This window comes from Apodemus sylvaticus, chromosome 1 (assembly GCF_947179515.1).
Source record: "Apodemus sylvaticus chromosome 1, mApoSyl1.1, whole genome shotgun sequence".
NCBI lineage: Eukaryota > Metazoa > Chordata > Mammalia > Rodentia > Muridae > Apodemus > Apodemus sylvaticus.
The window spans coordinates 18,640,076-18,667,953 of record NC_067472.1 but is presented as its reverse complement, the minus strand read 5'-3'; the positions used below and the strand labels follow the sequence as shown (position 1 = coordinate 18,667,953).

General features: G+C 39.8%; 1 protein-coding gene across 1 annotated transcript in view; it reads right to left on the bottom strand.

Annotated features, from left to right (window-relative positions):
- Positions 1 to 27,878, bottom strand: part of Hpse2 (heparanase 2 (inactive)) — a 282,113-nt gene that overhangs the window by 237,645 nt on the left and 16,590 nt on the right. The window contains exon 2 of the mRNA XM_052182103.1: positions 13,290 to 13,463. Within this exon, the coding sequence (XP_052038063.1) occupies positions 13,290 to 13,463 (174 nt within the window). The remainder of the gene's footprint in view (positions 1 to 13,289; positions 13,464 to 27,878) is intronic.

The following is a 27,878-nucleotide window of genomic DNA, read 5'->3' as shown; positions in this document are numbered from 1 at the left end:
TTGGAGATGTCAGTAACTGCTTGATGCAAGTGTGATAGACTGGAGCACTAATTCTGGTAACTAAAAGGCCAAGCAAAAGGAAACAAAGTCAGCCTCTGGGATGGACAGCTAAGAATTCTGTGCTCTCTGACATAGCACTTAAAATGCACTATTCTCAACAAGAAAATTATGAGGTATGAAAGGAAAATTGGAAAGTGTTACCATAGTCAAGACAGGAAAAGAGCAGCCAATATAAACTATCCCTTTGAAGACTTGAACATTAGATTATTCAGAACCTAAGAACTTCAAAATTATAAATATGTTCAGAGAGCTAAAAAGAATAAAAGAATTAATAGTAAATGTGTTACTGACTTTTTGAATAAGGAAATAAAAAAACCATAAAAACCCATATGGGAACTCTTGATCTGAAATAACTCATCACACGGAGGAAAACAAAAAGAATAGAACTGAATTTATCAGCAGTGTTGGAGGGAAGGAGAGAGGGATGATTCAGACACTACACTGTGTTAGTCTAGAGTTCGGTACTGCTTGAAATGAATGGTGACGAGTGAACTCAGCACAAGGTTTATGCGACCTCATGTATATATATGCACAATCAGTTACTGATGATAATAATAAAGAGATTAATTTTAGGTGCTCTGGATTAAGAGCACTGGCCATCTGCTCTTGAAGAGAGAGGACTTGAATTTGGTCCCCAACGCCCACACAACAGCTGACATCTATCTTTGACAGTTGCAGGATATCTCATGCCCTCTTCTGGCCTCTATGCACACACACACACACACACACACACACACACACACACACACACACATACATGCACGCACGCACTCATGCCAGTAAATCTCATACACATAAAATAAATATAAAGAAATACATCTTTTTTTAGAAACATAACTTTAATACTTTGGTACACAAAAGGTTTACCAGTTATTAAAGACAAAAGCAAATTACATACTAAAGAGATATATGGATATTTTCATTTTTCATGATGAATTAAACCTTGTGGGCTAGAGAGATGGCTCAAAGGTTAAGAGCACTGGCTGCTCTTTAAGATAATCAGGGTTCAATCCCAGAACCACAGGGTTGTTAACTCCAGCTCCAGGAAATATGATACCCTCTCTGGCTCCATGGGCATTATATTTACAAGGTACTTTAACATACATGCTGGTAGAGCACCCCCACACATAAACATGCATACATACAAACAAATACATAATACATACATACATACATATATAAATACATACATACAAATAAATGTTAAATCTTGGATGAATGATCCTGAAGAGTATATCTTCAATGTTTTCACAATTTATTGACATTTTGTTTATAATCATCAATATTTAGAACACTTCTTTGTATAAATAAAAATACAAAATTTTAGAAGTATGTTTTAGGCCATTTCAGAAAATTATGGAAAATTCTGTCCTAATCCCAACCCCAAATTAACTTAATAATTTTTAGTATTAACACACAAGTCAGCAACTTAAATACCAGTTTTTAACACAATCCAATCTGGAGATAATACTTATTTGATACTTACAATCTGAGGAATGATGTCACAAAAATATTAGAAGTCTTTATTTTCCATAATTATTATATCAATGCTTTCTGTAAGAGCCCAAAACTCTGCATTTTGGAGGAAATTTACAACGTACACTGTTCTCAACATGCTGAGGCATGGCAGGCAGCATTCAGATGGCCTAGCAAAAAGGCAAGTGCAGCTCAAAGCATGTGCAGCTGGTGTTCAGAACCAAGTCACGTGACACAACACAAGCCAGTGCTACCAGAAACACATGGATTTCACAATTTGAATTTTACAATGTTGGTTTTAATTGTCAATTTCAGATTATCTAGAATCATCCCAGGCCTGTGGGCATGTTTGTTAGGGGTTGTCTTGATAATGTTAATTGATGTGGGATGATCCAACCCACTGTGGTAGCAGCACTTCTAGGGTTTAAGTCCTGGTCTACCTCAGAGTGGCGAAAGGGAGAAGGGTAGTGGCCTGCACTCATTCTCTCTGATCTTGACTGAGGATAGACCATTCATGCCCCAGTTTGACTTCCCTGAAATAAAGGGTCATAAACCTAAAACGTCTCCCTGTAGTTGTTTGTTGTCAGAGTATATTATGAGACTGGAATGATTTTGAATTAATTTTCAGTCATTGCACATCCAGAAACTTTTCCATTGGTTAATTTTTTTCTCAACCCCACATTCAGTTACACAACTCCATGTTATGTCATGACACACAATTCAAGAAGCTGGGTAGAAGATTCAAGTAACACTTGAAGTCACTTTGGCCTGTCTGATTGACACAACATTCCAGCTATCAGTAGCAGGATATACTTGGTTTTCCAGGGCACAAGAACAACCTTCCAAATAGAGAAATGTTAGGGCCTACATAAATCTCATAATTTAAACATAATTTAAATAATACAATGTATATTTCCTGATCAACAGGATTATACTTTAAATAGTTGAAATATGAAAATCCACATTTATTAAAGAACTATAAAAATGAAAAGTGCATAGACCAATGAAGAGATGAAAAAGAAATAAAAGATATTTAGAAAAGAGTAAAATGAAAACATAAAAGAATATATAGGATACAGCATAAGCAATGCTTAGGGAAAAATTTTAGCCGGAGACTCCGATATTAGAAACAAAAATGATCGTAAATCCATAGCCTAAAATTCTTCCTTAAGAAATGAAAAAAGGTATGGGTCCCATCTCATGGCACGAAGTCCATTGCTAATGTGGCCAAGAACAAGACTGTCCTAGGCCTAGGGGAAGCTTACTGCTGGAAATACAGTATATATAGTTAACATATTACTCTGCTAGAGGAACAGAGCAATAAAGTGACTCCTGGTGACATACTGTGATGCCCATAGATCAGTCCCTCACTCAGACCACAACAGAAAAGCTCCTTCTTGCAGTAGATGGGAATTACCACAGACCCACAGCTGCACAGTGCAGAAGGTGAGAGACCTGTTAGCACTCCATCTACATGACACTCCTCACCACCAGACTCAGGGATCTACATGAAGAGAAGGCAGAAGGAATGCAAGAGCCTGACGTAGTGATGACTCCAAGGAAGGAGTGCCTTCCAGACTCGCAGAAGTGATGCACACACTTCTGCTCACAGAGACTGGTGCAGCCTGCACAGCCTGCACACATGCACAAGGTCAAGCCAGACCGAGTCCTAGCTCTGAAAGGAGGTAAGGGATATAGGGTGCCATCAATGACCAAGGCACTCTCAGCAACTGAAATCTGCTGGCAAAGGGAGAAAAATGTTTTCTCTAATGGAGTGTCACTGAGTATATAAACCACACTTCAGGGCAAGCCCATGGTCAGGAGTTAGTGGCTGCTTGCACAGAACAAACTCCAGGTTTTGGGTTGGTTTGGGTTGGCTTGGGTTGGGTTGTTGCTTTCTCTTTATTTTGTCTTTTTCCCCTTTGTTTGTTTTATGTATTTGTGTTTGTAGAGTTTGGGAGAGAAAGAGGAAACAGAACATGAAGTTGAGTGGTTAGTGATGATCTGGGAAGAACTGAAGGAGAGAAAAAAAGGCTCAAAATATTTGTGTAAATTTTATAAAATTGTAGAAAAAGTGAACTGAAGAAGGGACCAGGAAGATGCCCAAGTGAGTAAGAATACTTAGCAATCAAGAGTTTAATCCTTTGTCGAAGATCAAGTGACCATAGGTGTGTGGGTTCATTTCTGGGTCTTCAATCCTATCCCATTGATCCACTTGCCAATACCATGCAGTATTGCAATACCATGCAGTTTTTATCAATATTGCTCTGTAGTAATGTTTGAGGTCTGGGATATTGATTCCTCTAGAAGTTCTTTTACTGTTGAGAATAGTTTTAGCTATCCTGGGTTTTTTGTTATTCCAGATAAATTTGAGAATTGCTCTTTCTAGCTCTATGAAGAACTGAGTTGGGATTTTGATGGGGATTGCACTGAATCTGTAGATTGCTTTTGGCAAGATGGCCATTTTAACTATATTAATCCTGCCAATCCATGAGCATGGAAGATTTTTCCATTTTATGAGGTCTTCGATTTTCTTCTTCAGAGATCTGAAGTTCTTGTCATATAGATCTTTCACTCGTTTGGTTAGGGTCACCCCAAGATACTTTATGCTGTTTGTGGCTATTGTGAAGGGTGTCATTTCCCTAATTTCTTTCTCAGTCTGCTTATCCTTTGAGTATAGAAAGGCTATTGATTTGCTTGAGTTGATTTTGTAACCAGCCACTTTGCTGAAGTTGTTTATCAACTGTAGGAGTTCTCTGGTAGAGTTTTTTTGGTCACTTAAGTATACTATCATATCATCTGCAAATAGTGATAGTTTGACTTCTTCCTTTCCAATTTGTATCCCTTTGACCTCCTTATGTTGTCTAATTGCTCTAGCTAGGACTTCAAGAACTATATTGAAAAGATATGGAGAGAGGGGGCAGCCTTGTCTAGTGCCTGATTTTAGTGGGATTGCTTCAAGTTTCTCTCCATTTAGTTTGATATTGGCTACCGGTTTGCTGTATATTGCTTTTACTATGTTTAGATATGGGCCTTGAATTCCTGTTCGACAAAGGAGCTGAAAGAATCCAGTGGAAAAAAGATAGCCTTTTCAACAAATGGCGCTGGTTCAATTGGAGGTCAGCATGCAGAAGAATGCAAATCGATCCATTCTTATCTCCTTGTACTAAGCTCAACTCCAAGTGGATCAAGGACCTCCACATAAAACCTGACACACTGAAACTAATAGAAAAGAAACTGGGGAAGACCCTTGAGGACATGGGCACAGGGGGAAAGTTCTTGAACAGAACATCAATAGCTTACACTCTAAGATCAAGAATTGACAAATGGGACCTCATAAAACTACAAAGTTTCTGTAAGGCAAAGAACACTGTCAAAAGGACAAAACGTCAACCAACAGATTGGGAAAGGATCTTCACCAACCCTAAATCCGACAGAGGGCTAATATCTAATATATACAAAGAACTCAAGAAGGTAGAACCCAGAGAACCAAATAACCCTATTAAAAAGTGGGGTTCAGAGCTAAACAAACAATTATCAAATGAAGAACTTTGGATAGCTGAGAAGCACCTTAAGAAATGTTCAACATCATTAGTCATTAGGGAAATGCAAATCAAAACAATCCTGAGATTTCACCTCACACCAGTCAGAATGGCTAAGGTCAAAAAGTTAGGAGACAGCAGGTGTTGGCGGGGATGTGGAGAAAGAGGAACACTCCCCCACTGTTGGTGGGATTGCAAGATGGTGCAACCACTTTGGAAATCAGTCTGGTGGTTCCTCAGAATCTGGGCATGGCACTTCCAGAGGACCCTGCTATACCACTCCTGGGCATATACTCAGAGGATTCCCCGGCATGCAATAAGGACATATGCTCCACTATGTTCATAGCAGCCCTATTTGTAGTAGCCAGAAGCTGGAAAGAACCCAGGTGTCCCTCCACAGAGGAATGGATACAAAAAATGTGGTATATTTACACAATGGAGTACTATTCAGCCATTAGAAACAATGAATTCATGAAATTCTTAGGCAAATGGATGGAGCTGGAGAACATCATTCTAAGTGAGGTAACCCAGTCTCAAATGATCAATCATGTATGCACTCACTGATAAGTGGATATTAGCCTAGAAACTTTGAATACCCAAGACATAATCCACATATTAAATGATGTCCAAGAAGAACGGAGAAGTGGCCCCTGGTTCTGGAAAGACTCAGTGCAGCAGCATAGGGGAATACCAGAATAGGGAAGTGGGAAGGGGTAGATGGGGTTACAGGGGGACGGAAGAGAGCTTATGGGACTTTTGGGGAGTAGGAAGCCAGAAAAGGAGAAATCATTTGAAATGTAAATAAAGAATATATCGAATAAAAAAAAGAGTTTAATCCTTATCACCTATGTAATAAGCCATGGTTGAGCATGCATATAAACTTTGCATCCCCGTGCCCAGTATCACAGAGTGCAGGCAAACAGATCTGAGAGATTGTTCAGAGCCAAAACAGTGAGTTCCTTGCCTCGAGGAAGTAAAATGGACAGGAATAAAGGATGACACCCAATATGCTTTAGTTCTTCCATTCACATGTGCGCGCGCGCGTGCACACACACACACACACACACACACACACAGACACAGACACGTATATATACACACACACACATGAAATCTCACCAACAGGACTACCTAAACATAAGCAGAACAAGGACATGCCAAAGTAGACAGAGAGAGCCAGGAGGCTTCAACCCTAAAGAAAAGAACTGGCAACTAAGCAATGCTGAGGGGAGAAATAGTCTTCTCCAGGGAAAAGCACAGCAATTGGTTTTACAATACCAAATAATCAGCCCTGAGACATACATAAAGTGACAGTATACAGACCAAGAAGACGGTGTTTAGAAATATCTATGCATATAAATATACATACATGCATGTAATAACAATTAATAAAAAAGAAGCCATGAATATGAAAGAGAGCAAAAAGAGGTCTACATGGGAGGGCTCTGCGGAGGCTCAGGGAAGGGGCAAACACTGCAGTTCTATCATAACCTCTAGGAGTAACAGAGGTAACTAAAATGAGAAAATCAACGAGTGAAAACCTGACTGACACTCCTTTAGTAGACCTACTAAGGAAGAAAATAAAAAATGTCATTGAATAATGGAATTAATAATGAAAGGCCATGAAGTAAGTCAAATCGATAAAACTGGCAAAGGAATACTAAGAATAACTTTAGGGAAATGGTTGAGATAATGAGTTGATTTAAATATTCAAGAAATACATACAATATTAAAACTGACTTAGCTTAGTTTGGTAGCTGATGCCTGTAACCCTAGCGTTTAGAAGGCTGAAGAAGGAGAATTATGAGTTCAAGGCTAGCTGAACACAGCAAGAGATACACAGCAAGCTTGAGCCTAGCCCGTTACAGAGAGACTCTGTTTCACAAAATAAAGTACTAGACTCAGAGAAAGGAGAAATTCTACATAAACATATAAAAAGAAAAGACATATTGAACTAGAATTAAAACAAAACCCAACCTTTTCTCAAAGAAGGCTAGATTCATTAAGCATTGAAAGGGAGACCAATTCTTCACACTCATTCCAGAAAATGGAGGAAGAGAGCATGCTTCACAATTCATTTGAGGCCAATATTTCTGTTACCAACAGTACAGAGACATCAAGAGAAAACTACTGATGAATAGTCCTCCTAAACATAGATGCAGAGAATCTCTGTAAAATATCTACAAACCATTTTCAACAGTATATATACAAAAAAGCCAAACACTGACCAAGTAGGCCTCACACCAGGAATGCAAGGTTCATCTAATATCCACCCAATAAATATAAACTATTGTTTTGATGGATTAGACAATGCAAATACAACATCGATATGTGCAAACACAAGACGGCATTGGAAAAATGATAAGTCCTCCCAAAAAGCTTTGACTAGAAATTCCCTTAGCTTAATAAGGGCTTCATGAGAAAAACCTACTGCTAACACACTGGTGAGATACTATTTTACTTTTCTACAGTGGCTAGTGGTGATATACCTTCTTGTGCTTATTGGCCATTTGTATGTCTTCTTACAGATGTGCCTCTATCAGTTCTTGTTTGACAATATTCTTTCAACTGTTTCTAGTGTTGTTGTTAACAGTTGATGAAACTAACACTAAAACTTACACCATCTTCCGGAGGTGCTTGTTTTCAATGATTCAAAAATCTGGTTTAGTGTCTGTCAGTTTTATATCTTAAAACAATTTTACTGTGAGAGAGAGCTGCTTGTACACTACAACGGGACCTTAGTAATTAGTGTTCCTTACTATAGGAATACACACCCCCACACAGGAGTGCACACATACAAACACATACTCAGTTGCTCATAGTATAGATGTCTTCCCTAGGTTTGGTATATTGTTATAGTTGATAAACCAATATTGGGACATTATTTTAGCACTAAAGTTTATAATTGTTATTATGGCACACTCTTTGTGTTATATGGGGCAAGGGCGAGATTACGCCTCTGCAGCTACAGGAGCCCAGTGAGGTCATTTACCACCTTAGACACCCTGCCGGCTCCATGTTCACATTCCCATCATTAAAATGTCTTTTCTACTTACTCTCTCTGTGTGGTTTTGATATTTCTAGGATGCCACTTAATCATGGCTTAAAATCGTTTTAAAGATTCAGAATTTGGCCTCATGTCTTAAAAATCCTCACCTGATGGTTCATATTCAAGCCAACCCCCCACACAAAAGAGCTGTATTGTGTTTGGCTTGTGAGCCACAATTAGAGAAGCCATTGAAGTCACTTGCCTATAAATATTCAGTATCAGTTCTAAAGCATTTTCAAATATATAAAAATGACTTAATTTATCTGGAATTTTGTGCATTTATATATATTTAATCCATGTTATATGTTAGTTTAACAACTTTCAAGGTCCTTTAGCTATAGTAGTAATGAGTAATAGCTTTTGAAGTTTATCCTACCTTTAATTTTTGATAATAAACTTCTGGAAACTACACATTCTTTATTCTTAATATTCACTCTGAAAATACGTGAGTCCTTTACCAAACTCTGAACAAGTCTAACACTTTAAAAGTTAAAGTCCAGAGTTTTTACTGAGAGTCAAAATAGATACTTTTTTTTTTACACATCTGTCTATGTATATGGTGGTATCAGAGGTCTTAATCTGTGCTCATGGAGAAATAGTTTTCATTTTTAAAAAATTTTTTTATTCGATATATTTTTTATTTACATTTCAAATAATTTCCCCTTTTTTAGACCCCCACTCCCCAAAAGTCCCATCAGCCCCCTTCTCTCCCCCTGTTTTCCCACCCAACCCTCCCACTTCCCTGTTCTGGTTTTGCCCTATACTGCTTCACTGAGTCTTTCCAGAACAAGGGGCCACTCCTCCGTTCTTCTTGTACCTCATTTGATGTGTGGATTATGTTTTGGGTATTACAGTTTTCTAGGTTAATATCCACTTATTAGTGAGTGCATACCATGATTGATCTTTTGAGTCTGGGTTACCTCACTTATTGTGAGCCTTTATAAAATATAAAAACTGAAATTAAACACATCCAGTGGCACAGAGTAAATACTGCTAATTCTAAAGGGAAGACAAAGGGTACAGGGAGGGGTGCACCCAAAGTGAGACTAAAATCCAGAAGACAAACTTCATAAGCTGTGGATCGGTGTCCAGCATCTGCGTCACATGGTGGTGTGATGTGGGCTTCAAAGGGCTTAGGCATTTGCAAACCCGACTGCCTTAGGAATTTCGGCCCACTGGACTCTTTTAGCTGCTTCTCCTCATTGCTTGTGGATTTCCTCAGCAAATGGTCCATGTTGCTAGCATCGCTAACTCTCTGTTATCTCCAACACACCTTCAGCTTCATCCCCATAGCTTCATGCTCTCTTTCGGGGACCACCTGTATGAATTCTATTCTGCTAGACAGTGGCCTGCCTTCCAGACTTGCATTTGAAATCAGGGTGAAGTCCCCACAACCTTGTACCTCTATTAGCTTACCTAACATTCAAGCAGAAGGACAAGCAAGGTTTTCTATTAGCTCAAGCAGTTGCTCAGCTCCCCTGGACCCTGGCTTCGGCTCTCTGAGCAGCTAGGTGGCTGCTTGTGTGGAAACACTTCTCCAGGAGGCTCTGTGATGACAGCACAACCCAAACCCTCTTCTCCAAGCAAAATATTTCAAATTACTTTATTCCTTTCTACCTGTGACTCTACAGTGGGTGGGGCTGGACACACTCAAGGTATCTTTTTTTTTCTTGATGCTAATCATGTTATTACTTTTTAAAAAATAAGACTGGCATGGTTGAAGAACCATCCACACCCTCCTTAGTCCCAAATTTGAGCAAGCTTCTTTTGCCCAAACTGAAAAGTCTTTAAATCTTTCTATCCTCCTTTTCTTCTCCCAATTTTTATAATATACACAGACAAAGGCAACCATCAAATTCTTCTGATAGCCCGAATTTAGGGCTGGCTGCAATAAAACTTCCTTTCCTAGATTACTTTTAATCTAAGACTACCATCATCTTTAAACTAAGCCTCTTACAAAGTATATAGGAATGCATAAAAATATATAATTTCTTTGCCACAATAGAAGTAGTTTTCAATACAATTCTCAATGGAGTTTTTTGTTCCCATGTGAAACATCACACTTATTATAGATTCAGATTATTATAGATTTTATTATTATATATCTTATTATATTCCCTCTCCAGCGCTTCCACCAGAATTACCCATCAGGCTCTGGTTATACCATTCTATGGTTTCTCCAGTACATGTCTCAAATCATCTCCAAAAGCAGTTAATAAATGCTGCTGAGACATATTTTCAGTCAGCAATTTTTATTAAAAATCTTACTTCTTGGTGCCAGTCTTACATGTGTGCATATGTGCTCAATACATACATAGCAAACATAAGAATGAGTGGGTATCGTGTTTATGAATGTGGGAGTATATAGGGGAGAAAGCCACAGGGAGAAGGTGGCACTGAGATACAGACTGAAAATGGAAAAGGAGAAAAACACGCACATGTAGAAACTATAGGTTTCAATTTTCTCTCCTCCTTCTGTTTCCCTAACCACTTCTGAGTGAACATCAAACTGTATCCTCTGAAACACTTCTACAAGCTATGATTTATTCTTATAAGTAACTAGCAATATGCTTAAAAATTGTGGTTAAACTTGTGCTTGGGTTTTGTAAAGCTATCATATATACAGATATGTATAGTAAAATATATAAATATTATTTTACAGTTACTTGGGACTAAAAGTCAAGTAAGTTTAGCAAATAAATGAATAAATCTGGGTAGCTAGTATAATAATGATCATCTTTAATAGGCTAAGTTTTCTAAAGGCAAAATTTTTGTTTTATCACTCTGTAAAGAACTGAATTATAAAGCTAAAATAAGAAGAGCCCAGGTGACCCCATTGGGGCCCAGAGCGAGTACTAACACATGACACTGGCTGGCTTAATAATTAATTACAGCAGACTTTACTAGTTGATGGAAACGAGCATTTCTATAATTTATTTGTAATTCAAAATGTAGTATAGTGGTCATTCAATTAAAAGTAGTACACTATCTTATGGAAATTTTTATTGTTAAATACAGCTTTCTAGAGAACACAACTTCCTTAGGGAAGAGTTGAGTTGAGATTCTTATATATTTCCCCAGTTTGCATCTCAGCTTTAGGATTCTCTATTATTCTTTACTTTCAATCCAATAACAATGAATACAAATATAACACACTATAGTTATCACCTACTATTAATCAATTACAATGTTTACAATTTATGGATATTTAACTATGGCCACAGAATAAAATCATTATATATCTTTTGTCAGCAAAGTCTTGTTTCTTAGACCTTTGAGTCCTAGACATTCTTACTTGCTGTCTTTTGCTATTAGGTGTGCCTTGCTTTGCTGATGTATAACACTCATTCTTCTATTTCAAAGGAGAAGTTAAAAAGTACATTTTGTCACCTGAAATCCAGCCACTCTAGAAAACAGAATAATTGCCTACTTTGGCTTTCAGACACTGGATTATTCATGATAATATGCTTGTTAAGGGGAACTGGGCAGGTAAAAGGATGGGTAATGAGGATTGGCCAGACTCCTTGTCATTCATTCCAAAAAGATGAGGTCACAGGAAAGAAATGGGAAGAAAATGGGAAAAACAAATCCAGGCAGAATGGCGACTGTACAGGGAAGAGATACACGCACAACACAGGGACGTATGAACGAAACATATTGATATCTTGTAAGATAAGGCTCTGATATGAGATGTGCCCAGTCCTATATCAAATTACATTTTCTGGAACCCCTAATGGATAAACTGAGGTGGGTAGTTCAAGTAAATGGAAGTAAAAGTGTCAAACAATAAATATATTTTAAACGAATATATGAAAATTTCGAAGAGTAACAAAAGGAAAATTTATTTTAGCTGAACAAACCCTCACACTCCAAGACCTCAAAACTCTGAAAAAGAATTCCCATGAGTTGATTTTTTTCAGCTTCTCTGTAACTAGTTGAGCTTTTTAATTTTAATTTTTTATTTTAAGTATGAAGCATAATATTATAAAAACAGCAAAGCCAGACCAAAGGCCTTTTACTCTTTCTCTTTAAACCATCTACCCTCTGCTTTAGAAAAGCTTCCATTATTTTATACCACAATTCTCTTCAAATTTCCTCTATTCCAGGAATGAAGAGAGAACAGAAGAAAGAAGAAGACGAAAGGTGGGTTCCATTGATGGATGCTGCTAAAATCCATAGAATGTCTTCTTATTTCTTCCTTCTCTTTGCCTTTTTGTTAGGAAAACTTCAATTCCAGTATGCAATAAATATGAGCAAGTGCACCTGTGCAGTGCATGTGGTGCTCCAAGAATTTGTCTGGCAAAGATCCAAGGAGCTATTTTATAAGGATCATCTTTCAGGATCAACGTTCTCTAAACTATGCACTGCACAATAAAACTCAGATTTTATGTGGTTTAACATCAAGTTGTTAGTCCTTGACCAGCATGGTGTTCTCTCTCTCTCTCTCTCTCTCTCTCTCTCTCTCTCTCTCTCTCTGTGTGTGTGTGTGTGTGTGTGTGTGTGTGTAGCATTTCCACCATATCTAGAAGTAAGTATCCAGAGAGAACTATATAGTGTGAATTGACTGAATCTATTGTCCTTAACTACTTTGGCCTTAAACCACACTGACATTTGTGTTGGCTAGTTTTATGCCAACTTGACACAAGATAAAATTATCTGAGAGGAGGAAATCTTAATTGATAAAATGCCTCCAAAAGATCTTACTGTAGGCAGACCTTTAAGGAAGTTTATTAGTCACCGATGAGGAGGGGCCCATCCCATTGTGGGTGAGGCCACTCCTGAGCTGGTGGTTCCCGGTTCTGTAAGAAAGCAAACTGAGCAAGCCATGAGGAGCAGATCAGTAAGCAGCACTCTCCATGGCCTCTCTATCAGCTCCTGCTCCCAGGTTCCTGCCCTACTTGAGTTCCTATCTTGACTTCTCTCAGTGGAGTATGATTTGGGATGTGCAAGACAAATAAACCCCTCCTTCCCCACGTTTCTTTTGGTAATGGTGTTTCACCACAGTAAGAGAAACTCTAAGACAGCAGACAACTCAGTGGCCAAGCATCTCAAATGCTTTCTGGGCCAGGGCCCTAAAGAGAATCACTGACTGAGCTTATATTCCAAGCCAACTTCTTTTCCCTTTATTTTATCAATTCATAGGAAATGACAGCCTTACTTACCATTACCCAGTTCCCAAGAAATGTTGTACTTTTTGCTGGCACTGTACTTCAACAGGCTCAGGGCACTAGAACTGTTCCAGGAGTTATTGGGATTACGACGCAGTGCATTTAGAGCAAATATCAGGTGGAGTCCAGAGCAATCAGCAAAGTTATAAAGTTTGTCTAGAGACCTGGCTGGGAAGAAGCAGAGAAAGGCTTATAACTTTCAAATCTTAACAAAAGGAAAATATTAGCTTCTACAGAGAGCCTTTCCTGCAAGTAAGGAACTGTACAGGCAAGCTTCTAAAAGAGACCATTACCTTCTGATGTGGGATGCGTTTGGAGGTAATTTGGGGAAACAGCACTCGGACTTTCAGACTAAGCCTGCAAACTGAAAACCAATCCTAGCTCACAGGGCAATCTACTTGATAAACAACAGGTAGAATGGATGATGTTCAAAAGAAGAAGATTTCCCAAATTAGCTGGCTTTCTAGATTTTTGAAAAAAAAAAACAAAACCCAAAAGTTCCAGTACTCTTAAAGTCTGTATTTGGCAGTAACATAACAGTAAACATGTCAAGGGGCAAGGCCACAAAAGACTAGTTGATGATTAGTCTGAGAAACTCCGCACACAGCATTTCACTCTGGGCCACATTTCTAGTGTTGTTGAGAATGGATATTCTATAACCATTTTGGCTTATGTTTATTATCAGCTTAAACACAGAAAACAGTGATTTGATAGCCAAAGTCTCGTATCTACTGCATTCCTTCATGTTTACTTCAGCCCCCTGGTCTAGCTCCCATGCCCATTCCTATTCATTAGTACGATGCCCGTTTCTTTCTAGATTCTCTCCATCCTGTTAATCATCTTCCCATTATTACTGACACCAATTTCTCTTACTCCTGTAAGCCTAAATCAGCTTTTAAAATCAGAAAGTATGCTGCAAGATTGTGTCTTCTAGATGTGATAGGGAAGCTACCTACTAAATCTTAACAATATGGCTGCTAAATAAGAATGGAATGGTGACAAAGGCAGGTGACATGCCAATGTGGATGGGCAGAGAGGTTTCTAGGGCCTAGCCCCACAGGAAGAACTACGAACCCCGAGACAGGACTACTGAGAGGAAAATTTATCTTCCCCAGGAATGAGCCCATAAAAGGCTATCCAATTGCATGTTGACCCCTAAAAAATATACATACAGGCACTATTAAATGGACCCAATGGATTTCATTTATGTGCTACATATACATCTAACAAGTAGAATTTTTAGAAAGAGGTCTTGAATTTGAAAGCAGGCATGGGGGGTCACACAGGGTCAGGGAGGGGAGGTAGGGTTGGACGGAGGGGATGGAAGTGGAAATGATATGATTATATTTTAATCAAAAATTTAAAGAAAAAATAGAAGAAAAAAAGAAATTCATCCAAAAATGTTGATGTAGTTTTAAAGAACAGGGGAGGAAAGCTGCCCTGCCCTGCGCCTCCTGTGCCTGCGCCTGTGCCTGCGCCTCCCTCCTGCGCCTGCGCCCACACAGCCACCCTGTGCTCACTCACTGGGACTCCTGAAGGGACTTCCAGGCCACTCATGGCAGATATACGAAAGGCTGACAGGAAACTTTTAAAAAGAAAAAAACTCAAAACTTTTCAGTTCTAACTTGAGGTGTTTTTTTTTTTTTCTTTCTGTATCCCATTGTGAGGAAGGTGACACTATATAAAACAATAGGCTAAGAAATTGGCCAGATTAAGCATATTTTAATGAAGAACCATCATCATGTAAGACCATTGGCAATAATTATTAGATTGCACCTACAAATGAATAATTCCACAATCATGCTTTGCTTTAGATAAAATGATTTTATCAAGAGGTTCCCTGACACCTGGAAATTATCACAGGTGACCCCCAGCAGTTTGACAATCTAAGGATCAGAAATGGTTCATTGTGAAGTCCTTTAATACATGTGCCACAGAAGGTTAGTGATGTTGACAGAAAAAATATTTGTTTATCCAAAATCCTTACAATCTGTCGGCTACACAATGACAGGTGCTTGTATTTACAAGTGCTAGTTTTATTCATAAACTAAAGTTGCCATAAAATAAAGTTATAATAAAAGATATCAAAATTTGATATAAGTGGGTGAGTCACATTAGATACATAGATTGCCTTTACTTCTCCTTTTTCTGGAATGTATTATGTGCACATAACAGTGTTTCATATATATTAGGTAAATACACATCACACAAATACTTCAGTCTGAGATTTCATAGCTTGATAGGTCATAGTAAGGAAAAAGTAATCTATAAAAAGATCAATTCAAGATAAAGAATGGTTAAGCAGTAATTTAGAGTTTTTAAATGAGGTAACTGTTAGGAGTGGAATGTTAAAAGTTTAAGAAAAATGTTATTCAGGACAATTTTAATTCTGGTTTCTTTCATGAAGTCCTTCAAGCCCAGCCTTGTATCTTACTGTATCCTTTGAATAAGCTAATCAGCTCGCACACATTCACTTATGCCTTAAGATCATCTTACGACCCAAATAATTTATATTATATAAAAGTGCATGTAATGAAATGAAAGCATAAAAATGGAAGAGGCCAAAGAGATGTGTACAGTAACTGTTGCTAGTTTAAGAAATCCACTCTAAAGTGGATTAGAGAACTACATGTATCTGAGTGCAGAGAATTTAGCAGATGCCTAACAATCATAAATCTTCCTTGGAATATTCCCCTTGACATCCATCCAAATAAGCAGATACTCAATGGTGACTTTCTATTCATTCCTCCTGAGTGTACTAGTGGCTCAATGTGCCCTGAATTCACAAGAATAGAATTCTAAGGAGCACTGTTTTACAGTCAGTGCCGAGGCAGTGGAGTTAGCGGAAGGTGTAAATAGGCATCAGTAGGCTTGGAGATCTTTTATGTGAGACTTCTGTGTCTACACACAATACATAGAAGGAGGCATGGCAGGGCGGGGGAGGGGAAGAGAAAGAGCAAGAACAAAACAAAACAAAATAAAACAAACAACAACAAAATCAGGCAAACAAAACATGGAAGTTCAGTCTCTAAAGAGCACAAGGCAGAGCAGTGCAGAGCCGAGATGTGAGCTGTGAATGGCAAAGAACAACAGAGGAGGACAAGGCAGAGGTGGGGGAGGGCCACGGAGTTCATCGGGCACCGAGACTGAGCGTCAAAAGGACAAACGGCAACCAACAAAGTGGGAAAAGATCTTCACCCACCCTACATCCGACAGAGGGCTAATATCCAATATATACCAAGAACTCAAGAAGTTAGACCCCAGAAAACCAAATAACCCTATTAAAAATGGGGTACAGAGTAAACAAAGAATTTTCTCCTGAAGAACTTCAGATGCCTGAGAAGCACCTTAAGAAATGTTCAACATCATTAGTCATTAGGGAAATGCAAATCAAAACAACCCTGAAATTTCACCTCACACCAGTCAGAATGGCTAAGATCAAAAACTCAGGAGACAGCAGGTGTTGGCGAGGCTGTAGAGAAAGAGGAACACTCCTCCACTGCTGGTGGGGTTGCAAGCTGGTACAACCACTCTGGAAATCAGTTTGGCGGTTCCTCAGAAGATTAGACATAGCTCTATCTGTGGACCCAGCTATACCACTCCTGGGCATATACCCAGAGGATTCCCCAGCATGTAATAAGGATACATGTTCCACTATGTTCATAGCAGCCCTATTTATAATAAAGAATATATGGAATATATATGGAATAAAAAATAGAATGCGTAGATAGAGAACCAAGACTAGACTAAACTTGCTTAATCAAGTTCTGTGGTAATAACAGAACTATTAGAAAAATAAATCAGAAGTATAAGAAGTTTATTTTCTTAAATTCAAGATAATATAAAACATCTTTTTAGTCAAAACACCATTTCTTCAGTCTCACTGAATATATTGGGAATGGGTAGATAAATATCCATGAATGCAAACTGAGATGACAGTCACGATGATTCCTCTGATGTTTCTTAGGATTCCACACTTAAAACACAAACCAGACAAAGAACAGTTCAACAAACAGTCACAACAGAATAGGGCACACACTTATTTAAAAATGTTTGTTGTGCATTTACTACACTCTGTCTAGGAAACTGCCCTTCTCTCATTTTCTCTCTAGATAGGAACACAGCAGGCAGCAGTCCCTGCTCTCTTCAGTCACTCAGTGTGGCTGCTGGGAGAAGCACCGGAGTGGGAGGGGCGGGGAGCGGCTCCAGCTGGTGTGCTGCTCTAGGCCATGAGTGAGAAAGCAACACCGGAGTGGAGATGTGAGAAAGGTGAGCGAGCGCATCAAGTCAAGTGGGTAAACACAGAAGGAATTCAATGCAAAAGCCACAGGAGGGCAACGGTCATGCCAGGCATGACCAACGTGGGGAACGGCGGGGGCAGCACGGCTGTTCCAGAATGAGTAGGAGAATTGTGAGATGAGGCTACAGTGGAGCAGGGCGAGGCAACAAAGGGCCTCGCTGGCTATGGCAACCACTCGGTTACCACCTCGAATGCCTCTGGAAACTAGACTCTTAAACACAGCCCAACTCACATTTTAAAATCACTGGGGTTGGGGCTGGAGAAAATTCCCGGTCAGGAAAGGGCTTGCCACGAAAGCCTGAGGGCTTGAGTTTGGAAGGCCAGCACCCAGCCAGACACTGGGCGAGGATAGACCTATAATCCCAGCACATCCCAGGCAGAGATGGGAAAATCCCTAGGGCTTATTGGCCAGCTGGTCTGGCTAAACTGCTGAGTTCTGGGTTCAGTGAAATGTGTCTCAGAATGAAAGGTGGGGAGCAATTTAGGAAAACACACCATTTGGACCTCTAGCACCTGCACACAGACAGACACACACATGCACACAGACATATGCATAGACACACACAGACATATACACAGACATATGCATAGACACACACAGATATACACATAGACATATGCATAGACACACACATAGACACATACATAGACATATATATAGACACACACATAGACACATACGTAGACATATGTATACACACACATAGACACATACATAGATAAACCTATAGACAGAGAGAGAGACAGAGACAGACAGACATCCAGAGATACAGACACATAGACAGACAGACAGACACACACACACACACACACACACACACACACACCAAACCACATCACTGATGTGAGCTGAAAGAGACTGTAATGGGCAAGAAGAATGAGCAACACATGCTTATCCTTGGCCAAAGAGTATTAAGATCTTGGAGGTTGACGAAATCTGTGCTCTGTTAAAACATCCCACCCTTCTTTGATAAACTACATTTCTTATGTCCCCAAATCATTACAGGCTTGTTGACTCTGTCTGGCATGTCCTTCCTCCTCATTTCTTCACTCTTTATAGCAAGATCAATGGTTTCCTGTGTGGGAATTTCTGACTTGCCAAGTGGAGACATTGCATCTCTGTTCTGTCTTGGCTCTGTGTCTGTTTCTATTATCCCAATTAGCTAATCAGGGTTATTGTTCAACTCTGCCTTTCTCTCTCAAGGCAGACTGGGACATTTATTCTACCTTTTAGCATCAGTTCAGTATCTGGTGCACAATAACCCTGACTAAAGCCCTGACGTAACAGGCGTTGTTTTGAACCAGTCAATGCCGTTCACTCTTTGTGTCCCAGCTCTCCAACCTCAGCTATCACGGGTCCCTGTTCATTTCCTGTAGATCACGGCGATTGCTGCACACTGGGAAATGCATTAAAAAAATAGACTCATTGTTTTCAGTTTCCATCTAGAGTGAACAACGCCACTGAAGTCCTAGGTGTCATCTGACAGAGGCTTTAAAGGGAGAAAAGCAAGGAAATGAGAAAAGTGTGAACAAAAACTCAGAGCGAGGCACACTGAACAGACCCTGCCTATTGGCATTCAGAGATGTACATCAGTAAAACTGGAAACCATTTGGCTTGGTAAGTACAACCAACAGGGGGCATTTAACTGTAGCAATTAGGAGAGAGAAGTCTGAAAATTGCCTAGGAGAACATAGCCATTTTGAAAGGGTGAAGATAGCTTTAAACTGAGAGCTTAATGTCCCAGGTTAGCCAGGGCAATGAAACCTTAACTAGGAGATAAAGAACTCAGCATAAATGCCGGCACTTAACCAAGGCTGTTGGAGGAGAATGGGATTTTGGAAATGTCTGTGAATAAAAAATGACAGCACTATCAGAAGACTCGGGGCTGGAGAGTAATTGCCGCATCAATCATTTTAACTAGATTAAAGGGAACACTGAGTGCCCGTGAGTACAGCAGGCAGGTCTTCTGGATCCCATTAGGAACCATCTCACTGATGACAGGGGGAGTCACAGGAGACCCTGGCATTGGTGAAGAGGCCAATACTGCATTTAGGTAATGTGATCCTAAAACAAGTTTCCAAAAGTGTCAATGGTAATTCTAGAGAATAATTTGGAATATCTATTAAAAATGTAAATATTCCAAACACATACATATTTATATAAGTATATATATTTATTTACATACATACATACATACATACATACATAATACATACATACATGTCTAGGCATCTCTCCATATATTATTTTTTAATATATACACACATCTAAATTTCTAATATGTATAAAATAGTAAGAATTATTCTAGAAACAATGGATTTCTAGCATAAATGAAGATTCCTAACACCAAGATCTTGGTTTGTAATTACCATTTCCTAACAAAACATGCTAGGGCTTCTAGAAGAAATGGCTGCTAGGGCAAGACTTAGAGATCATGCAAGATGTACCTAGGAGATTTTGTGGTGATAGAATTTAAGGAAGTGATTAAGCATGATGGAGGTACACAAAGCACTCACGGCAGCCAACCAGAAGAAATCCTTCCTTTCAGGACCAAAGCGGAGAGAATTTTAACAAAATAAAAAGTGTTATATGTGGGGCATGATTCTGTCATGACAGAGAGCTTGGGCCACAAATTCCTGCTTCCCCTCCATCCACACGTCGTTGTCTAGAAACACTGCTTCTGAGCCTGGGTATGAACACCACAGCATGGGGCCCTCTGCTTTTTCCGGCTACTTTGCCTCATGTAGTGCGTGGATCTATTCTACTGCCTGGTCTGCTGCTCACAGAGGCTCTTTCTACCAACAGAGTTAACCTTAGCAATATCTAAGGAAACCTCCATTGCTTGACAGGAGCCACCCTTCTGTGGCCCTCACACATCCTCTGTTGTGTGCGCAGGTACCAGAGCCATTAGATTGTCCCCAATCATCTGGATCCCTGGGCACAGTGGGTCACTGCTATGGCACACAAGGGTCCGTATTCATAAAGTATATCCAAAGAAACTATGAGTGGAGGACACGATACTGTTTACCAATATATATCCACTAAACAACTTCTATACTTAAAACTTGGAACAATGTGGAAAGGGGTGGGAGTGGGGGGCAGAAAGACCGTAAGAGCCAGAGGATCAGGAAGGCTGCTGTGAGACTGTGTCTCCTAGAAGTGACAGGGAAGCTAAACCCATGATACTTCAACTGACAAAAGAGGACCTGAATAATGATAACACGAAAAGTCATTCTATCAGGGAGCAGGGAAATCACATGGGGCCCCACCCTTAGACAAAGAACTATAGGCAAGTAAGGATTGCTGAGAAAGGGGGAGTCTGTCTCTCCCAGGGAAGAGACTACTAACTGGTCATCCAATTTCAAGTGGTCAGCTCTGATATCACACACACAAGCAACACCAAATGGACTCAGCAGGTTGCATTTATATATTTATGCACTTGTGTATATGTAACAATAACTTTTAAAGAAATATAGGCCATTAAATTTTGAGAGGGAGTAGGGGTCACCAGGGACAGGTAGGAAGGAGAAGAATGAAGGAAATAATGTAATTATATCTTAATTATAATTTAAGACTTTAAATTGGAGTCTAGGCATAACAATCCTATATATATATACATGTACATGAATGTAGCCTTGCAAATACGCAGCACGCAGACACTGAACTGGCCTGAAGTCTTTCTTCCCCATCAACTCTCCACTGCCACCAATCAAATCCTATCTTGGTGTCTCCTGCTTAGAAAACTAAATGATTGCAAATGAGAGTGAAAATGGTCCAAGGAGACAGGTAGTGGATGGGTGGAAGTCTGGAAATGGCGGGTACAGCAGCCGGGAGACCAAAGGAAGGCCATCTTGAATGGGGTAAGTGGCACACAGTGAAAATTCCTGATAGAAGGTGACAGTTCATTAGCTGAAGATTTGGTGGTAGTGATTTGAGAAAATACCCATCTGGGTAGAGGAATGTAGTTTTAATAATTCAGGGACTGAAAATATACAGGAGGAAAAAAAATATACAGGAGGAAATGTCTTAGGTTATACGAAGCTGAACTGAGATCCCGAATCCCGAGTCAGAGCTGAGTGCGGTAAATAGGTAAGAGAATAAACACAGCTGAAGGGAAGTATGGAGAGCTGGATACTTACAGGGCTTCAGAGGAGCTTGGATGTTGAATCAACTCTGCTCTGTCACACTGCCAAGAGTTTGTTGGAACCACCCAAAAACTCTAAAATAAGGGTTAGGGGCATCTGGTTGGATGTTTCAGGTGTTTGAAGTAAATGCCTCATTGAACACCAAATGTTTTTAAGGTTTTCAATGTTTCCTAGTAATAGGTACTACCCACACAGTGTTAGAAAATGCAGAGACTGGTCCTCCCATTCAAGGCACTAGATGACCCCACAGCAGTTGTCCCTACTAGTATCCTTATCCATGGTCAAATAACTACAATAGAATTAGGATAGTTCAGCATAACCCAAGTAAATAAATAAAAACAGTGTGCAGCCAGAGTTGTGAGAATTCTCAGGAGGAGCCAAGGGTGTTCTCCTGGAACTGGATTCAAGGCATTTGATCAAGAAACTGATTTTTAGGTCACTTTCTTGGATATAAGGTTTAATGTCCTGGCAAGAATCATTGGAGATGGGACAAAATTAATGCTACTGTCATGTTTAGAAGCTAGGAAGAGTTGTGACCACAGGGAGCAAACTACAAGTGTCCCAGATGCACTGATTGACCGTAGAGGGAGGTCTGAGGTGCTGAGAGAAACACCCATGTGCAAAAAGGCCATGTCCGTGCAAAGGCCAGAAGACAGTCTGAGGATTAGACTCAGAGAGAATTGTGACAGAGAGAATCTAAAGGATATGTACACCTGGAACCTAATGCTAGACACAAACATCTTAAATGGAAGATTTTTAAATTTTTATTCTGGGTTGTGATTACAGAGATTTCAATCCATAGTTCCAGACTCAATTAGTGTAAGGCAGGAGGTAATGGTGGAAGGAGCTTGGTAGAAGGAAACTGTTTACCTCGTGGTGGACGAAGGAGAAGGGACCAGAGACCATCAAAGTCACACTCCTTGAGACTTACTCTCTCTAAGCAGGTCTCACCTTCTAAAGTTTCCACGATCTCCCTAAACACTGCTCCAAGCTGAAGACAAGGCATTTAATGCATGAGCCAGGGAGAGAACATTCCACATTCAAACGTTAGTTTCCACTCTTCACCAAGGCTGGCATGGGCATGGTGCAAAGAGGAACATCAAACATGGTCGGTGACTTGTATCTACAGGCAAACTTTTGGTCTTGTCAAAACCATGAGGATGATTTGTGAAGGGGGTAGGCAAGCTGGCAGATCCAGGGGTTGATCCTTTCTAAAAGCCAAGTGATTAGCAAGATCAGAGGGACACCAGCTGAGCTTCCTGGTCAGAGACGTGGAAAGAGCAAAACACGACGTCCTTAGAAGTAAATATTAGGACAGAAATATGGGTCCGTATAATTAAGGGCCACGCCCCCTAAAAGAAACAAAAACCAAAACGGATCAGTGGGATTCGGTGGACAGTTGCCCTAATGAAATGTTTCGATCACTTGTTAGTTCCTGGTGCAGAACAAATTTTCAGATAACAAACCTTTTAACTGGTTTGTTAAATGGTCAGATCTTTAGGAGAAAATCATAGGATTATATACTATTGTAATTCTCCTTCTCCAGAAGAGTCTATGGCTATCTACTCAGGCTACTAAAGTGAAGAAAGGTGGCTACTCAGACACTGAGAGGGAGGTTTACAGAGTAGGCTGTGGCCGTGGGAACAGTGAAGACCAGCAGGGATGCTCATCTGGGAGTGTAGCACATACAGACATAGGTAACAAAGAGAGTTACAGAATTATGCTTAAAGTTAGATGTCTACCATTTGTTGACTAATTTGATTCACAGTAAGAATGGGTATGAAAAAGAGGTGCTTCATGCCTTGAACATGGCCACAAAATATCAACTGTCCATAGTCAAATTCTAGAGAGAAAATGGCATTAGTAAGGTTGCCTATAAGACTTATTGTTGAGAACTGAAATTCTGAACAGTGCTCAGTTGTGTGTTGTTTTTTCCTATGGGCATGATCATTGGATATTTTGGAGCAGATCCCAAGAGCTCTAAATGAGAGACAAAATAATTCAACATTAGTGCTCTGATCGTCTTTTACTAGTTCTCTTTGGCAAGGCTAATGTTTGAGAGAAATGTTTTTATCTGCTCCACATGTCCGGCAGTGATTGTGATTGGGAAAAGCAGAGGCTGGAGAGCCACAGCTATTAGAACAATCACTACCACCAAAAAAAAAAAAAAAAAAAAAAAAGGAGAGAGAAAGAAATCACAGTATGTTCACAGTATGTAGAAAGGATCAGGACAGTCTTGCCGGTGTTGCACATATGGGAGAAAGTTCCCAAGCCAGCTATCTGCACAATTAGGTCAGAACTCTGGTGATGACTCAGGGTCCCAACTCATCCCAACCCCCATTCCCAGCTAATTGCATCCTCTCTTCTTTTGCTCCTCATGGTGCTGGTGGGTGAGGCATTAGGCTGGCCAGGGAAAGCAGCAGGGCAGATGCTGCAAGTTTAAGTGAAATCAGGTGTTGCCTTCCCAAAAGTGAGATCTGGAAAATGTCAGCTGTTAAGTAATAGATATTGGCAGCCAAACACTCAGCCTTTTCCACTGGGCTCAGTCTTGCTTCTCCCTACCAGAAGTACTTGGGCTTTCCCCCTTTCTCACATTGCCGGATCTTTTTTATTTATTTATTTATTTATTTTTTTATCTTTTTAGAGTTCATCGAATAAGAATCTCCATTTTGTAGATTTTCATCTAACATGATGCTGAACATGTTAGGAATTGGAAGATTGGGGAGAAGGAATTCGCAAGGACCCGGCACTCGCACTGATGACATCGAAGCTTCCACCTGCCGAGATGGTGCAGAGAATCTGTGGAGGAGTGGGAGAATGACTGACTCCTGGCCGTTTTCAGAATCCAGCAGAAACACAGCACAGAAAATCGCTAAAGTAAAATTATCCCACAGAGTTGGGAGAGCAGCTCAACTTTCATGTCCTCTGCTAAGTCAGCCTGGAGCTGCTCCATTGCAGAGTTGCAGTCCGGATTGTAGAGCCATGCACGTGTGCATGCACAGCTGATTCACAATCATCTCTATTGTGTTTGGCTGATCTGCATAACATGCCTCCACGTGTGCTAGCACTGAACCAAGTAACAGTGGGCAGGGGCAGGCCTGACAGCCCCATCTTCCCTGAGGGATAAATGGCCAACTGTGGTGCTTATTGCCCTACTAAAAGTACACGTTGGCTTCCAGCCAGCCAACATGCACCTACCTCTAACAGTCTTCGGTGGGATCCTGGCTCTGCTTACCCTGCCCCTACCATAAATATTCCACTTCTTGGGCTTCCCTTCTCCAGCTTCTTATTCCTATATACTCTTCAGCTCAGTGTTCCTCTCTTTGTCCTCCTCTTTTGGTCTCCTTGACCCATACTTTCTTTTGTATCACCTCTTGCCCCCCCCCCCAATAGCCAAGTCCACTCTACTGGCCATGGTCAGAGGCATTTCTCTAGACTCTTCCTCATATCTATAATAAGAGCCTTCCCCTCAACCATATCTTGGAGGGGTCATGTTCTCACTTTATACTTATACAATATTGTATTTTATAGTTATACAGCGATGGTATCATGGCTACTAAAAAGAATACCTTTAATAATAGGAGGTACATTTAATATCTAACAAAAAACTGTAGGTAGCTAAGAAAGGAAATGTGATAAATTGTAGGCAATTGATGGAATCTAGTCTTTAAGTGTTTCTCAAAGTTTCAATTTCAGAATAAAAATTTGTGGAGGAAGGAAAAAGAAAAGGAGGAAGGGAGGAAAAGAGAGAATGGGAGGAAGTGAAGGATGAAGTGAGGAAAACAGGACTGAAGGGAGGGAGAAGGGAAGGAAGGGAACTGCAGAGAGAGAGAGAGAGAAAGAGAGAGAGAGAGAGAGAGAGAGAGAATGAATTACTAAACTGAAACTTTACTCAGTAGATAGACATCTATAAAAATAAGAGAACTTCTTGAAGATTAAAAAACAAAAAAATCTAGAAGTATAAAAATTCTACATACTTATTACATACACAAACTTACTCAAGAAGAATTAAATAATCCAAATATATCTAATACAGTTGAAGCCACAACAGTCTCCCAACAAAGAAAACTCAAGGATTGGAAAACTTTTACTTATGAATCCCAACCATATCTTTAAAGAAGTTTCAGTGACCCTAGTGTTTCCTACTTAACATGACATGATAATCGTAAGGGTGCAGTAGTGACACACATATCTTGGAGGCAACCAACAGCTCTCTAATCAAACTTAAGATGCATTCAATGCAGGGGACACTCCATCTGGTACTAGAAATCAAGTGCATTACTGTTACTGAAGCCACAGATAACTGGAGAAGAATCTACAGCTACTACTTAACTAAACTACCACAATCCATAATAACAATCTAAATATTTGTCCTTATACTTACAGATAAGTGTAGTCTCCACTCCTCATCAAAGAAACTTTTCTTTACAAAAGGTTGATACCACTACAGAAAATCACAACCAATCCAATAGCAGAACTGTGGAACTCCCATCCCAAAGGACACAAAACACTCCTGCACCTAAAGCTCAGGGAACACTGTGAACCAGGGAGTTCGCCGTCAGATTGTGTTTCCAGCAATGTCAGAGGTTACACCTATAAAATCTCACCAACATGATAGGTCATGACACGGCTTGAATAAGGATGACACCAATAGAAATGCTAAAGTAGGTGTGGAGAAAACATGAGGGCTCAAACCTACACAACTTCAGGCAACTAAGAAATGGTGAGAGCGAGGAAACAGTCTTCCCTGGGAAGAGCTCACCACTTGGTTATTCAACATCACAGAGGAAGCCCTCAAAACATACACACAGCTAACATTGTACAGGTCATATTTAGGGTTAAACATGTATATACATATATGCAAAACAACAAAAAAAACATAATGAAATTGAAAGAGAACAGGGAGGAGGATACAAGAATGTTTATAATGAAGAAAGGAAAGCATAAATTATATTATAATCTCAAAAATAAAGCCAAGTAAAAAAGTATTTAATTCTGTCATAGATGTATGTAATGTACTTTTATTTATTTTCATTTCTGGTTACCGTCTCTAATCCTCCTTTCTCTAGAACTGAAGTCCCTCTTCTCAACAAGTCCTCCTCTTCACTTTCACATGCCTTTCTGTGTGTGACCCATTGAGATTTATTAAGTTTGCCTGTATACATGGGTAAGAACGTATGCACTGGGCAATCTGATTTTTTACAAAAATGCTAAAAGCACCCAATGATGCTGGGAAAACTAGATATCTACATGTAGACTTCTTAATAGAACTCCAATTAATTAGGAAATAATGCTGAAAACTGATACATAGGGTCTTATCAATTTTAAAAAGCTTCTACACAGCAAAGGGAGCAATGGATCCCTGAAGAGGCAGCCAACAGAATGGAAGAAAAATCTTGGTCAGCTATATATCTAACAGAGGCTTACTTTCTAGAATTTATGAAGAACTCAAAACCAACAAGGCAAACAAACAATCAACAAATAGATGTTGGAACTGAACAGAGTTATAAATAAATTAATTAATTAAAAAAGAAAAAGAAAAAAGAATACAAGTGGCCAATAAGCATTTTTAAAAGTAACCAGCATCCTAAACCGCCATGGGATGTAAATGAAAGCACCCTGCAGTTCTGCCTCATTGAAGTCAGAATGACTATTTACAAGAAAACAAAGGACAACACCCACTGGCAAGTGTGATAGTGAAGGGGACACCTAGTTTACCACTGTGGGTGAGGGTCAATCAACACAGCCACCATGGAAATCAGTGTGCATACCCCACCCCCAGAAGGCGATTATGGGAGCAACCAACCACTTTCTGATTGGACCTAAGATCCATTCCATGAGCTAGAACCTATACCTGGTACTGTTAAAGGGTCAGGGACCTCTGGGTAGATGATACCTAGGTCCCGGAGCAGAACACCATACCATTATCTTGCTAAATGGACGTAGGAGTAAAATGAGTCCTAATGATCTCTTTTTATACTCAAAGACCAGAGCATCCCTCAAGCCTCATGCGAGGAGCTTCTCCTTGCAGACTGCGGTTAACACTCGACACAGCCAAAGTGTGGAGAATTAAAAGATAGTGGCGTGCTCAGCCCCAAAAGTTACAAAAATATCACACCCTTCCACCCAGGGCTCTG